Source organism: Microtus pennsylvanicus, chromosome 3 (assembly GCF_037038515.1).
Source record: "Microtus pennsylvanicus isolate mMicPen1 chromosome 3, mMicPen1.hap1, whole genome shotgun sequence".
Lineage (NCBI taxonomy): Eukaryota > Metazoa > Chordata > Mammalia > Rodentia > Cricetidae > Microtus > Microtus pennsylvanicus.
In genome coordinates this window covers 84,339,763-84,351,813 of record NC_134581.1, presented here as the reverse complement: position 1 = coordinate 84,351,813, position 12,051 = coordinate 84,339,763, and the positions used below count along the sequence as shown (strand labels likewise).

Here is a 12,051-nt window from a genome sequence, read left to right as displayed (position 1 = left end):
GTAGATTCTCCTCTATGAAGCAGAGGAAGATCCAGAAAAGCTAAGGTATCCATTCTTTCACTCAAAATTTATTATATACCTAGTATGTAACCAATATGCTTCTGGGTACTAAGACTACAATGGTGAGGGTTCCTACTTACAGAGAGCTTAAAGTCCAATGTGGGAAAGAAACAATTATAACAGAAATGGACCTAATTATAGGCCCAACATTCAGGGGTACATGGAACAGAGTGGCTCCAAAAAGTGGGACAGGGAAGGGCATGGGATGGTGGCTAGAGGATCTCACCACCCTGAGTTGTAGTTTTATAGCAAGCCGATGTCTCTTCACATCTATTCATCCTGGCAAGCCCCTAGATAAAGTCACAGGTCAACTTAAGCATCCCTTGATCATTATACTCTTCTAAGTTCTTACCATTTGAATTGCCCATGTGATTCCTATAAATCACACCTTTACAAGTACATTTGCAAAGACTATTCTCAGAAGTGCATGATATCACAGAAAATTTACAAAGGAAAGTTGGGGCATGTAGACCTTAGAAGCTGGAAATCACTATTATCCCTAAACTGAAGTAGGAAGAGCAAAAACGTGTTACTATGACCTAGTCAAAGTTGGGGTCATGGGAGAAAGGATACCCAAGAAGACCTCTGACGTGGAATCACTCAGCCTATGGCACTGTACCCAGCTAATCTCAGTGGAGATCAGTCTTCCAGAGTACAGCCCAGAGCCATGAAATGTTTACTTAGACAAAGTGAAATTGACCAGGCCACTACAGTACACAATTGACAACCCTCAAGAAAAAAAAAAGTACTACCTTTTAAACATGTGTGTGTGTTTGAAGCTGCCCCTAACACCATCCTACACAGAGAAAATACTCATTGCCCTTCCTGCACTAGTAGCATCGCTATGGTTACTTTCCAGCCTCTCTCAACATTAACTTAAGTCACACCCATTGTGAGGACTCGCAGGTTGTTTCTTCAATTCTAGAACTCCCAGAGGTTCTGGTTCTGATTCAACATTGGGAGTGTCTGTTCAGTTTCTTCTCAGCTCTTGAGTGTGTCACACTAGAGAGTTCTCTTTTTCTCAATCAAAATGAAGAAATTAATCCTCCTGAGTCTTTATCTGCTTGGATTTGCTAAAGGTAAGAGTTCTTTTTAAACACAAATCCTGGGTGGATAGCGAAGAGGGCTTTTTTTCCCCCAAGAAAGGCTAGTCTTAGTTACCCAAATCAACCTGACTTGGAATCAAGAGTTAACTAAACAAGAGCAGTTCTGAGGACTCCTCTATCAACTGATCTCTCCTAGCTACAGATGTACGGGTAAACGGGCCCACTGGCCTAACGTGCTTCGGCTTCCTTCAGCATTTACGACTGCTGAGATGGCACTTTACCAGTATAACTCAAATCCCATCCGGTAATCTTGGTAGATTAACTTTGTGCTTTAAACTTTCTAGTTTAAAGTTTACCCTACCCAAAGTTTAAAGTTTTCTACTGTAGAGTGAAACTCTTGCGTCCTATCACGAGCACCAGAAAAGGACCTAACCTCAATTTAGGATGGAATTACTCGGTACTGAAAGCTACCTATGCAGGGCAGTTGTGGCACCTCTAACTCCAGCACTCAAGAAGAGGAAGCAAGAAAATTTCTGCAGTATGAAGCCAGCCAGGATCTCACACCCAGACCCGGTTGTGGAGTAGATGGACTATTTGCCTTCTCTCTCCCTCCCTGTTTCTGGTTTCCTTGTCTTTGAGCATAGAGGAACCGGAGGAAAGGTTGGTGGCTGACTACTGAGGCCATGAGGGAGGGATGATTTCTGATTCAGGTTCTGTTCGGTAGCGACATTCACTTCCCTTTGTGTTTGTCATGCTTAGGTAAGAGAATCCCACATGTACTTCTTGTGTCCTTAAGTCTCAGAAGTGGTCTCCAAACTTTTGTTTAAACACTTTTGTCTTTCCTGATATCCTGGAGTAATTAGATGGTTTGCTCCAACATCTAAACTATCTTTAAGTGTCTCATCTAGACTCCCCAGAAAACATCCCTTTCGTCTGGCTCCACAGGAAATCAGTCTTGATCCCGCTCTCCTCTCTTCTCCCTCCTAGGAGCACCACCAGGTCAGCCTAATGAGCTTTTTGAGTCTGTAGACCGTCAAGCTTCTGTCCAGCAACTTTCAAGTGAGTATTTCTCACTCACAAACCCGTCAGATGCCGAATCTCTATACGAAACCCCCTCAGGTGAGAAAACTCTGATCCATCATAGTTCAAGCGAACATGAATCAAGTGAGCATTCTACAGGCGAACATGTTTCAAGTGAGCACAGTTCGGGAGAACAGTCTTCAGAACATGTTTCAGGTGAGCACATGTCAAGCGAGCATATTACAGGAGAGCACACTTCGGGCGAGCACACTTCAGGCGAGCACACTTCAGGAGAGCACACTTCGGGCGAGCACACTTTGGGCGAGCACACTTCAAGCGAAGGTTCAGAACAGTCAAGCGAACAGGCTTCAGAAGTGTCTTCAGCTGAACAAGGAGAAAAGACTGAAGAGGTGGGTGAACAGTCGGCTGCCGAGGCAACTTCAGGTGAAAAGAACGAACAGGGTATGAGCACACCATTTCCAAGCTCATCTTTAGGTAAGTCACAATGGAACGGTATTCGTCTTAGACTAGAGGTTGAGGCCAACCCGGGCTACATAATTCAACAAAAGCCTAGGCAACTAACTGATCAACACCATCTCCAGTACGGAAGAGAGGTGGTGAGGGGGAACATGTAAGGAACTCAGTTTTAGAGAAGCAGTGTAAAAGAATCATTAATATATCACAAACGGCTCTGTCAAAGACTCTGCTTCTTCACAGTATCAGGGAGCATTCTCCAGGTTCCATGAGGCCTTAAATGTAACACAATTTGGAGAACCTTTTTTTTAAAAAAAAAAACTATTTATTTATTAAGTGTACAGTGTTCTGCCTGCAGGCCAGAAGAGGGCATCAGATCTTATTACAGATGGTTGTGAGTCACCATGTGGTTGTTGGGAATTGAACTCAGGACCTCTGGAAGAGCAGCCAGGGCTCCTAACCGCTGAGCCATCTCTCCAACCCCTAGAGAACTTTTAAGAAAAATATCACCAATATAAAATGCTACTGGACTCTCCAACCCCATAGTTCATAAGAACTTATGATCAGCAAGATGGCTCAGTGGTGACATCTATGACCAAGTTTGGCAATCTAAGTTCAATCAATAGCCAAGGCCCATATTATGGAAAACTGATTCCCAATTGACCTCCGACCTCCATATATGCCCCATTCACAGTAGAAACATAAGAAAAATCTAAAGTTTGATGTCTCAAATTACTATTCAATACAAATATTTCATTTCACCCAATTATGTTAATTACTCTAAAATTTTAGATGCGTAAAGTAAGGTGAAACTATTATCCCAATGTCAGTCACATTTCGAGAAAGTAGTAAGTTAACCTTAGGTCTGCTTAAAGCTCCTGCTTTCTTTGCTCTGCTTCTTTATGCTTTTTGCTAGGGACTTAGCACTAGAGGTAGTATAAGGACACAGAGCATTTCAGAATGTTGTCACTGACCAAGATAAGTCTGAAAATACAAACTGTGCCCAATGGTTCATGTCTGTCATTTCAGTACTTTTGAAGCTGAGGTTGAGGTCAGACTGGGCTAAATACTCAAACTCTGTCTCAAATACACATACAAAAGGAAGGAAAGGAGGGAGGGGAGGGAGGGAGAAAGGGGAAGGGAGAAAGAAGAAGAGAGGTAAGGAGGGGGAAGGAAGGAGGGAAGAAGGGAGGGAGGGGAAGAAAATGAACTCTACAGGGCTGGCAACATTCTAGCATTCTAGTATGGCTTACTTACTAGTTAAATTGGCTGCAAGTGTGTTTGTCTTGGGATGCAGGAGAGTATGACATTCAGTTACTTAGTTTTCTTTTATGAAGTAAAACATGATAGAAAGGCATTATAATTCAAGAAGCCAATAAATTCAAGAAGCCAACGGGATTATAAAGTAAAAGTCACTCAGATAAATTTAGTATTCATCAGTAACAAGTTTACAAAGTAAAAGTATTTCTTCTTACTCAGAAAGGGAACCTGATAGTCCACACTTGTAATCTCATCACTGGGCAATTTAGCAAGACTTTGTCTCCAATAACCAAAAGGAGAGGGTGGAGTTAATAGGGGGAGAGAGACTGGGGTTATAGCTCAATGGCAGAGCACTTTTATAAGGCAATAGAGGTTCAATCCCCAGTACTGCCCAAAAGAACTAAGAAATATGTGTACTTTTTGCACACTGCCTATATGTGTGACTCAACTAAGTGGTCTGTCGGGAAATTTCATAGGCTTTTTTTTCAAATTTCAGGAGTAGCAATAAATTGCCACACATGTTCCTATATGAATGATGATGGAAAATGTCTTCATGGAGACGGAATATGCACCACTCAAACTTCCCAGCAGTGCATGTTAAAGAAGATCTTTGAAGGTAGTAGGGATAAAACTACCAGAGAGCACAGCAATTATCTTTTAAATAAAAATGGGGTGGCGTTGGGGGGAGGGGGCAATAGGGATCAATGAACTTGGGAGTTCAGAAGACTTCATTCGTTCAAGGACTGAGCAGAATTCTAGGTACTGATGAGTGTAAGACTCTTGAGGGAAGAAAAAAGGGAAACTGAGAAAAGGCTTTTTTCAAAATAAAGAAACCTTTAAGTTGTTTCCTTAAGCTACTTCTATACTGACTACAGTCAGAACTGTTTAGTTTGTTCATGACTATATATTCCTAGGACACAGCACAATGTAGACACTAAACTATTCAACAACTGTCTACAGACCAATGTACACAGGCTAACAAAGCTGAGTATATATTCTCACATCTCTCAAACCTTATACTTAGGATTCATCTCCAAAACAAGGGATCTTGGTTACTTCCATTCCATGAACCGGACTGCCTGGCTCTGGTTTGTCCAATCCATTGAAAGAAATAGTCTCCCTATGTTTCTATAATTGTACAGTTAATCATCACTGAATATAAACATCAACACCAAAGATCACAAGCAAGCCTTTCAGAAGGATGCATCAAAAACAAGTGTACAGAAAGACTGTGGTCTTAACATATTACAGAGAAAAGTGGCAAGATGATGTGTGTCTTTTCTCAGTACTTGAGGGACTAAGGTAGGAGAATTAAGTTCAAAAGACCAGCCTGGGCTATATAGCAAAACCATGTTTAAAGAAATAAAAGGGGACAAAGCACAGAGTGCTAGAAGGTAAAGGAAAACAGGTAAGTCTGGAGAGGAGAGGGTCATTAAAAAAAAAAAATGTAAAATCCACTACCCAGTTTTGGCTACACATTAGAATCACCTGAGCAGCTTTTAAACTCCTAATGCTCTGAACCCACAAGACAGCTCAGTAAGTAAAGGTGCTTGCCCACTAAGCCTACCTAGGACCTGAATTATATCACAGCAACCCACATGGCAGGAGACCAATTCTTACAAGTTGTCTTCTGAGCTTCATAAGCACACGGCCACACACACACACAATGTTAACAATACTAAATAAAAATTTTAATGTTCACTTTGAACCAATGAAATACCAGAAATGAAGAGAACTACTGATTGGGTCATTCTGCAGAGACAGGCTAAAAACGAACACCAAGTCAAATCAGAAATACAGGATGTAGACAGGAAACACAACAGTTCTTTGGGGTTTGGCAAGTCAAGAGGTAGAAGAAAACAGAGAAACGCTGATTGGCCAAAGCAAAATTATCCAAGACTCTCAAAGGCCAAGTAAGGTTAATCAGGAAAGCAATAGGTACAGGGAGGATGGCAGAGTTCCATTTGGGACAGGTCAATTTTAGCTGTATTATCTGCACGGAGATGATCATGACTTAAGTGGAAAGAGGACCTGACTTGGGTCAGTAGAGATAACTGGACTCAGAAAATAGAAGACAGAAAATTAGGGGAAACCTTGCCAGAGGAAGGTCAAGAAAGGAGTATCAAGTTCATGCAGAAATGGTAGGGGGGAAGGCATGGGAAAGGGCTAGAGAATTTTTCTACTGCATCTTTGGGAGCAAAGTTTAAATTCTGAGCACCTGGGGTTCAGAGGTGAATGAGAAGTTGAGGCTAGCCAGCTCGCTAGAGGTTTGCAGAGAAAGGATAATGGCAGCAGAGTAGCACAGTCAAGAGAAAATAACGAGCTTGGTAAAGCGTTACAATGAGAGGAAGGGAATGAAGATATAAACAAGAGGAATGGGCAGCTGATAAAGCAGACAGAAAGCAGGGAACAGGAAAACTACACACATAAGTCCTAGTCATCACTGTATGGGAACACAGGACCGTGGATAAAGGATAAGGCCGGGAGAAAACAGCTTTCTGTTAAGGCCAGTCTGATTCTTCTTTCAGGTGGAAAACTCCAGTTCATGGTTCAAGGGTGTGAGACCATGTGCCCACCTATGAACCTCATCTCTCACGGAACAAGAATAGAAATTATATGCTGTCAGAATGAACCTCTCTGCAACAAGACCTAGAAGCCTGCGCTCCACTTCTTGCGCTGACTCAGGCAGCTTCACTCCACTATACTTGGCTCAATTGATATTCATCTTCAACTAATCACATCTGTCTCTGCCTGATCAGACAAGAAGCTCGACCCATTGCCTATGTCTCTGCCTTCCTACCTCCTCTCCTTCCCCAGATTTCCTCTTGCAATACATTCCTATGTTAAAGAACAGACTTCAGATTGTTTTCCATCAGTCTAATTGCAAAGTTGTTTCTTTCCATGACCAAATAAAGTCAATGTTTTGAACAATTGTTTATGGAAGCTGAAGAGGTCTCCTGGGTTAGATACAACAGAGATGTACAAATTAATCTTATGTAGATCATAAGCAGTATGTAGGTCTGTCCCCTAAACCCTTCCATTTGTAATACACACAACTCAGCATTTTTATGAGCCTTTCAGTCTTTAATGGTCCACTATTAACGTAATGGGAACAAAATACCCCTTTTCATTTAAGCAATCCATAATACTTAAACCATTTTCAGAGGATCATCTACTCAGTCATAGCGAGCAGGTGGAATAACGAACAGTCCTTCACCTCAAGGTGTTTTCACATGTATGATTGCTCCTTACTCTTAGGGAAAGAGCTAGAGGGTAAAGTTAGGAAAGAGCATCATCCTTACTCTACAAATAAGGAAATGTGACACATATGGTTTATTATTTATTTAGACTCCACATTATTACAAATTGACTAAGGGTACAGACTTAGTGAGACCCACAGCTGGATTCCAAAACCAAATATGAATGACCTCAACGTGAGTCTTCACATTAAACATCATAAAGCCAGGGCGGTTTTTCAAAAAAGTCCTCTCTTCTCTCCACACGTTCATCTCCTTTTATCCATCACTTCCACATGTTTAAAGGCTCACGAGCTGCTGCTGGTCTTAATGCACATTGCAAAGCAACAGACTTTAATTTCAATAAAATAATTTACCACTTTTTAAATATTAAAACTTTTTGGTATCATGATTTTTTTAAAATATCTTACTCTAGTTCAGGCTAGTCTAAACTTCACTGTGTAGTTAAAGGCTGGTCTCAAATTTGCAGCAATTCTCCTGGCTCAGCTTCTCATGTGCTGGGATCATAAGTATGAGCTACTATGCATAAGAACTCTTGTACATTATAAAATTGTCCATTATAGAACATGTAAATGCACACATACCCGAACACACATACACACTCATACAAATGGCCCCTCTCAAAAAACATCTGAATAAGTTTCCACTGACAACAAATATAGGCTGAAAGAATTTTTGAACATATAATCCCATCTTTAGATAAAACAGAATTTAAAAATTATGGCCTGAAACTAAAATGTAGAATTCGCAATTTGACACATGGTTTACAGAGAAACAAGAAGGAAAATGAACACCTGATAACAGAGTTGACACAACAGGTTTCTTTGAGAGGAGGGTATAAAGATCTACTAGCTATAGACATTTGGAAAATAAAAATTCAAATATGTTATTTGAATATTTGAAGCTAAGAGAGTTCTGGCTTATACCTATGGAGACCAAACCTATCACAATTATACATATCAGATACTCAATAAAAAAAAGAATTTAAAATCTTCAAAATTTCTCCTGAAAGAGAAAAGTCACTATAAACAAAAATAGCACTGAGTGAGATCTGCTAGACTTCTGCATGGTTAACTTGCAATCCACGCATTACAGGATGGCAATAAACAAACAGTCAGTGACCAGATGCTTCAAGTGAATACTGGCTAGGGCTGGCCAAGTTCCTTGTAAATTGGAAGAACTGGGAAAAAAAAAAGTCACAGGAGAGAAACCCAACTGAGAATCTACTCTGACCAAATTCTTGACTGACCGTCTGAATTCCTAGAAGCCCAATAACAATAGTATCTGAAAGCTAACAGAACAGAAAAGACTGCTGTGTCGTACAAGACCTCCATTCTTATGTCCCACTAAAGCAAAAACCAGCACTCTTCACAGGAAAACAGTGTCCAGAATCTCTACAATTCAGCAACTACTACATAACTTATTAGGCATAGAAAAGGCAAGGAACTATATAACAAGTAGCCAAGGGAGAAAAAAGGCAGTGAATCAAGACAAGGTCATGAGTCTTATTTGTGGGGCAGGAACTTAAGACTGAAACAAAATAAAACAAACAGCTGAGTACAATAACTGGAAAAAATATATAACTAGATGATTTTAACAGGGTATTGGGGCCCACATTAAGACATCACTCAGTGTGAGGAAGATAAATCAGTAAGTATCCAATTGGGAAAAAAAGGAGGGAAAAGCTTCAAAAGTTAAATTGTTACCAACACTTCCGCATTTAAGTAACAGCTAGAATTTTCTCATATTGGATAAAGAATGAAGTTACCAATTCATAGCAAGGTAAGTAGAAGGCACACAACAGTAAAAATACTTTTTTTTACTGGCTTTCGCACCACCCACAAGGCAGCAAGCCATACTTAGGAGCAAAAGTCCGGTTGTCAAAACCTGCTCTTCAATTGTGGGAACAGATCTTATTTGCAACCTTCTAGTTCTTTGGGAAGCTGCTGATAGGTCTATTTCTCCTAATTTAAGAGTTCACTCAGGGACAAACAAGTTGGGGAGAAAACCATGGGAAACAACAAACAAAGCTAGAAAGGGACTAAAGATAGGTACATAACTGGACATGAGGTTATGCCCAGAGGAATATGTAACTCCAGCTTGGCATGATAGAAACACTTCTAACTCCAATACTTGGGAAATGAAGGCAAGTCAATCAGGAATTCTAGGCCAATCTAGGCTACAGGAGAAGCTATCTTCTGAGACTGGTGAAGTGTCTGCCCCTTAAACATAAGGACCTGAATTCAATGCCCAGCACCCATGAAAAAATGCCAGCCCTGTGTATGCCTGTATCCCCCATAATTACCTACAAATGTACACACACATGAAAGGCAAGCAAAACACAGAGGAATTGAGAAAATATACACAAAGGAAAGATAGTAAGGAGAGACCAGAAGACACTAACCCTTCACAGCAGCTTGATCTGAAGACTCAAAACATGCCTTGCTATGATGGGGGTCTGCTTTAGACAAAGCAACTTGAACTGTTTGTTTTTCAAGCAAACAACAAATTGTAAAGATTTATTTTTATTATTTTGTAATTATGGGTATGGGTATGTATGGATGAGTATGTGCACTTGAATACAAGTGCACACAGAGCAGAAAACTGGCTGTGCTAAAACAATCTCTAAAGAAACAGATTATATCCAGGCAGTGGTGGCAAACACCTCTAATCCCAGCACTGGAGAGCCAGAGAAAGGCAGATCTCTGAGTATGAGGTCAACCGGGTCTACAGAGCAAGTTCCCAGACAGGCAGGGATACACGGAGAACCCGGCCTCAAAAAAAAAAAAAAAAAAAAAAAAAGGCTGGGGGTGAGTGGTGAGTGACAACAAATTTTAAATCAAGAGTGTTCAAAGAACAACGAATGTCAGTCAAGAGTAATCAGAAAACAGTACATAAAGAAACAATATCAGAGCTATAAGTGGTCAACATTAAGAATTAAGAATCAGCAACTTCTTCAGTTCTGGGGATTAAGTCTAAGGCTTCCGTCGTTAGGCAGGTGTTCCACCACTGACCCACGTTCCTATCTCATCATCGGCAACTCTGAAGACAGGCCACTTAAAATTGCATCTAAGGAATTGGGAAAAGGCTGAAGTAAACAACTGAACTGACTTAAAAGACACTGTCAAGCAATTATTAGTATTGTGGAATCCCACAGGCAACTAACGATGGACAGAAAGCATTTGAATGAAATTCTTCCAAATCAGAAGACAGACATGGAGCTACAAACACAGGGAACTCAAAGAACTCTAGGGAGAATAACCCAGGAGAACCAAACCAAGACACATATACTGTCAAAATACTATCAAAAAATAAAGACAAGGGAGAAAAGAGGAGTCCTGTGCTGGAGATGGCAAAGCATAGCGCCCTCCAGTGGTTCCTGAGATGCAGGAAGCAATTCCCTCCAGGCAACCCAGTGGCAGCTAAATGAGCGTGTTACTTGAGGGCCAGTGAGGAAACACCTATGTGCCCCATTTGGCAATGTTACAGATGATTCTGGTTATAGCAATTCTACTAGTATACTTGTCTTCATGTTCTTTTTCTCTTTCCGAACCAGTGACTTCTGGAAATACGGATGCGCTGTATGATGATATGAGTCCTCCTGATCTGATAGAGCGGGCTGGCACTGAAGCTATAAAGCAGGTTATGAGAAAAAAACCTGGCTGATGAAAGAACTGGGGAAATTTGGGGAAAATGAAAAATTGTTCTTTGCTTGCTTCTAAAATTTGGCAAAAGAACTATACTGAAACAGAAAGGAATGTAGCAATGATGAATAAAGTTTCTGAGAACCTAGGGCTTTAGGGCTGCCAGCCTATGGCCTCATAAATCAACATCTGAATTGTGAGGAACAACAATGGGAAAGGTAGGACAATGGAGTAAAGCCCACTGAACTATGCTTCTGTAAACTGCAGGTGGTTAGCCTCTGAGGTGAGAGCCTCAGAAGTTGTTTTATGATTAACTCAGCTAAGAAGTAAGAATATAGTGGCTGGCATGGGGCTTGGGAACTGAAAAATATAATAAATGATGTTCTGATTTCAAAGAATCTTTATACTTCTTGTGAACTGCTTTGCCCATGTAATGATGAACCTGTGACAAGAAAAAAAGAATAATTTTCTTTGTGTAAAATTTACAATAAAGGACTGAAGTTTGAAGTTCAGGGCAGGGGGAGGTGGGTAAGAAGAGCTGGATATGGTGGTATACACTGGAAGCTGAGGCAGAAGAATTGCAAGTTTAGTGTGGGCATGAACTATCAAGTGAGGCCCAGGTCACCATGGGCCTCATAGTGCCCTGCCTCAAAAATGATTTTTTAAAAAAATATCATTATTTTCCAGCAGAAACCTTGCAGGTCAAAAGGCAGGGAGGTAATATATACATCACTGAAAGAAAAAAATGACTGAAGACTATCAACTGAAAATTCAGTGTCTGATAAAACAAAACTGTCCCTTGGAAATGAAGGCAAATTAACATTCACAGAGGATGGACTAAAGAAGCGAATTATAACTATACCTGCTATGTAAGGAATGCGGAAAATGGCCCTTCAATCTGAAATGAAAGGATACTAGACAACAGTAAGGAACCATGATAGAAAGACCTCTGGAAAGATAACTATAAGAATCCGAGTTTAAGGATACAATTCAATGATAAAATGCTTACCTGGCTTGAATGTGGCCCTAGGTTGGATACCAACAACAACAAAAATGTAACAACAATTTTTTAAAAGCCAAGTATGTAGAAGATGTTGATCTGTAAAAGCAAGCATGGTACCATACATCTGTAATCCCAGCTCTTGGGAGCTGGAGACAGGAAGATGAGGAATTCAAAGTCATGTGTTCACATAGAGCAAATTAAAGGTCAGCCTAGATTACATGAAACCCTGCTTCAAAAGAACAAAAAAAATAATAAACAAAACAGATCTATTGTAGTGTGCATACAAC

The 12,051-nt window shown here is 40.4% G+C and overlaps 1 protein-coding gene across 1 annotated transcript; it reads left to right on the top strand.

Moving 5' to 3' along the window:
• Positions 1–1,090: 1,090 nt before the first annotated feature.
• Acrv1 (acrosomal vesicle protein 1) lies at positions 1,091–6,513 on the top strand. Its single transcript, XM_075967606.1, has 4 exons — positions 1,091–1,139; positions 2,094–2,621; positions 4,357–4,476; positions 6,389–6,513. The coding sequence occupies exons 1-4, from the start codon at positions 1,091–1,093 to the stop codon at positions 6,511–6,513; spliced, it is 822 nt and encodes a 273-aa protein (XP_075823721.1).
• Positions 6,514–12,051: the final 5,538 nt, after the last annotated feature.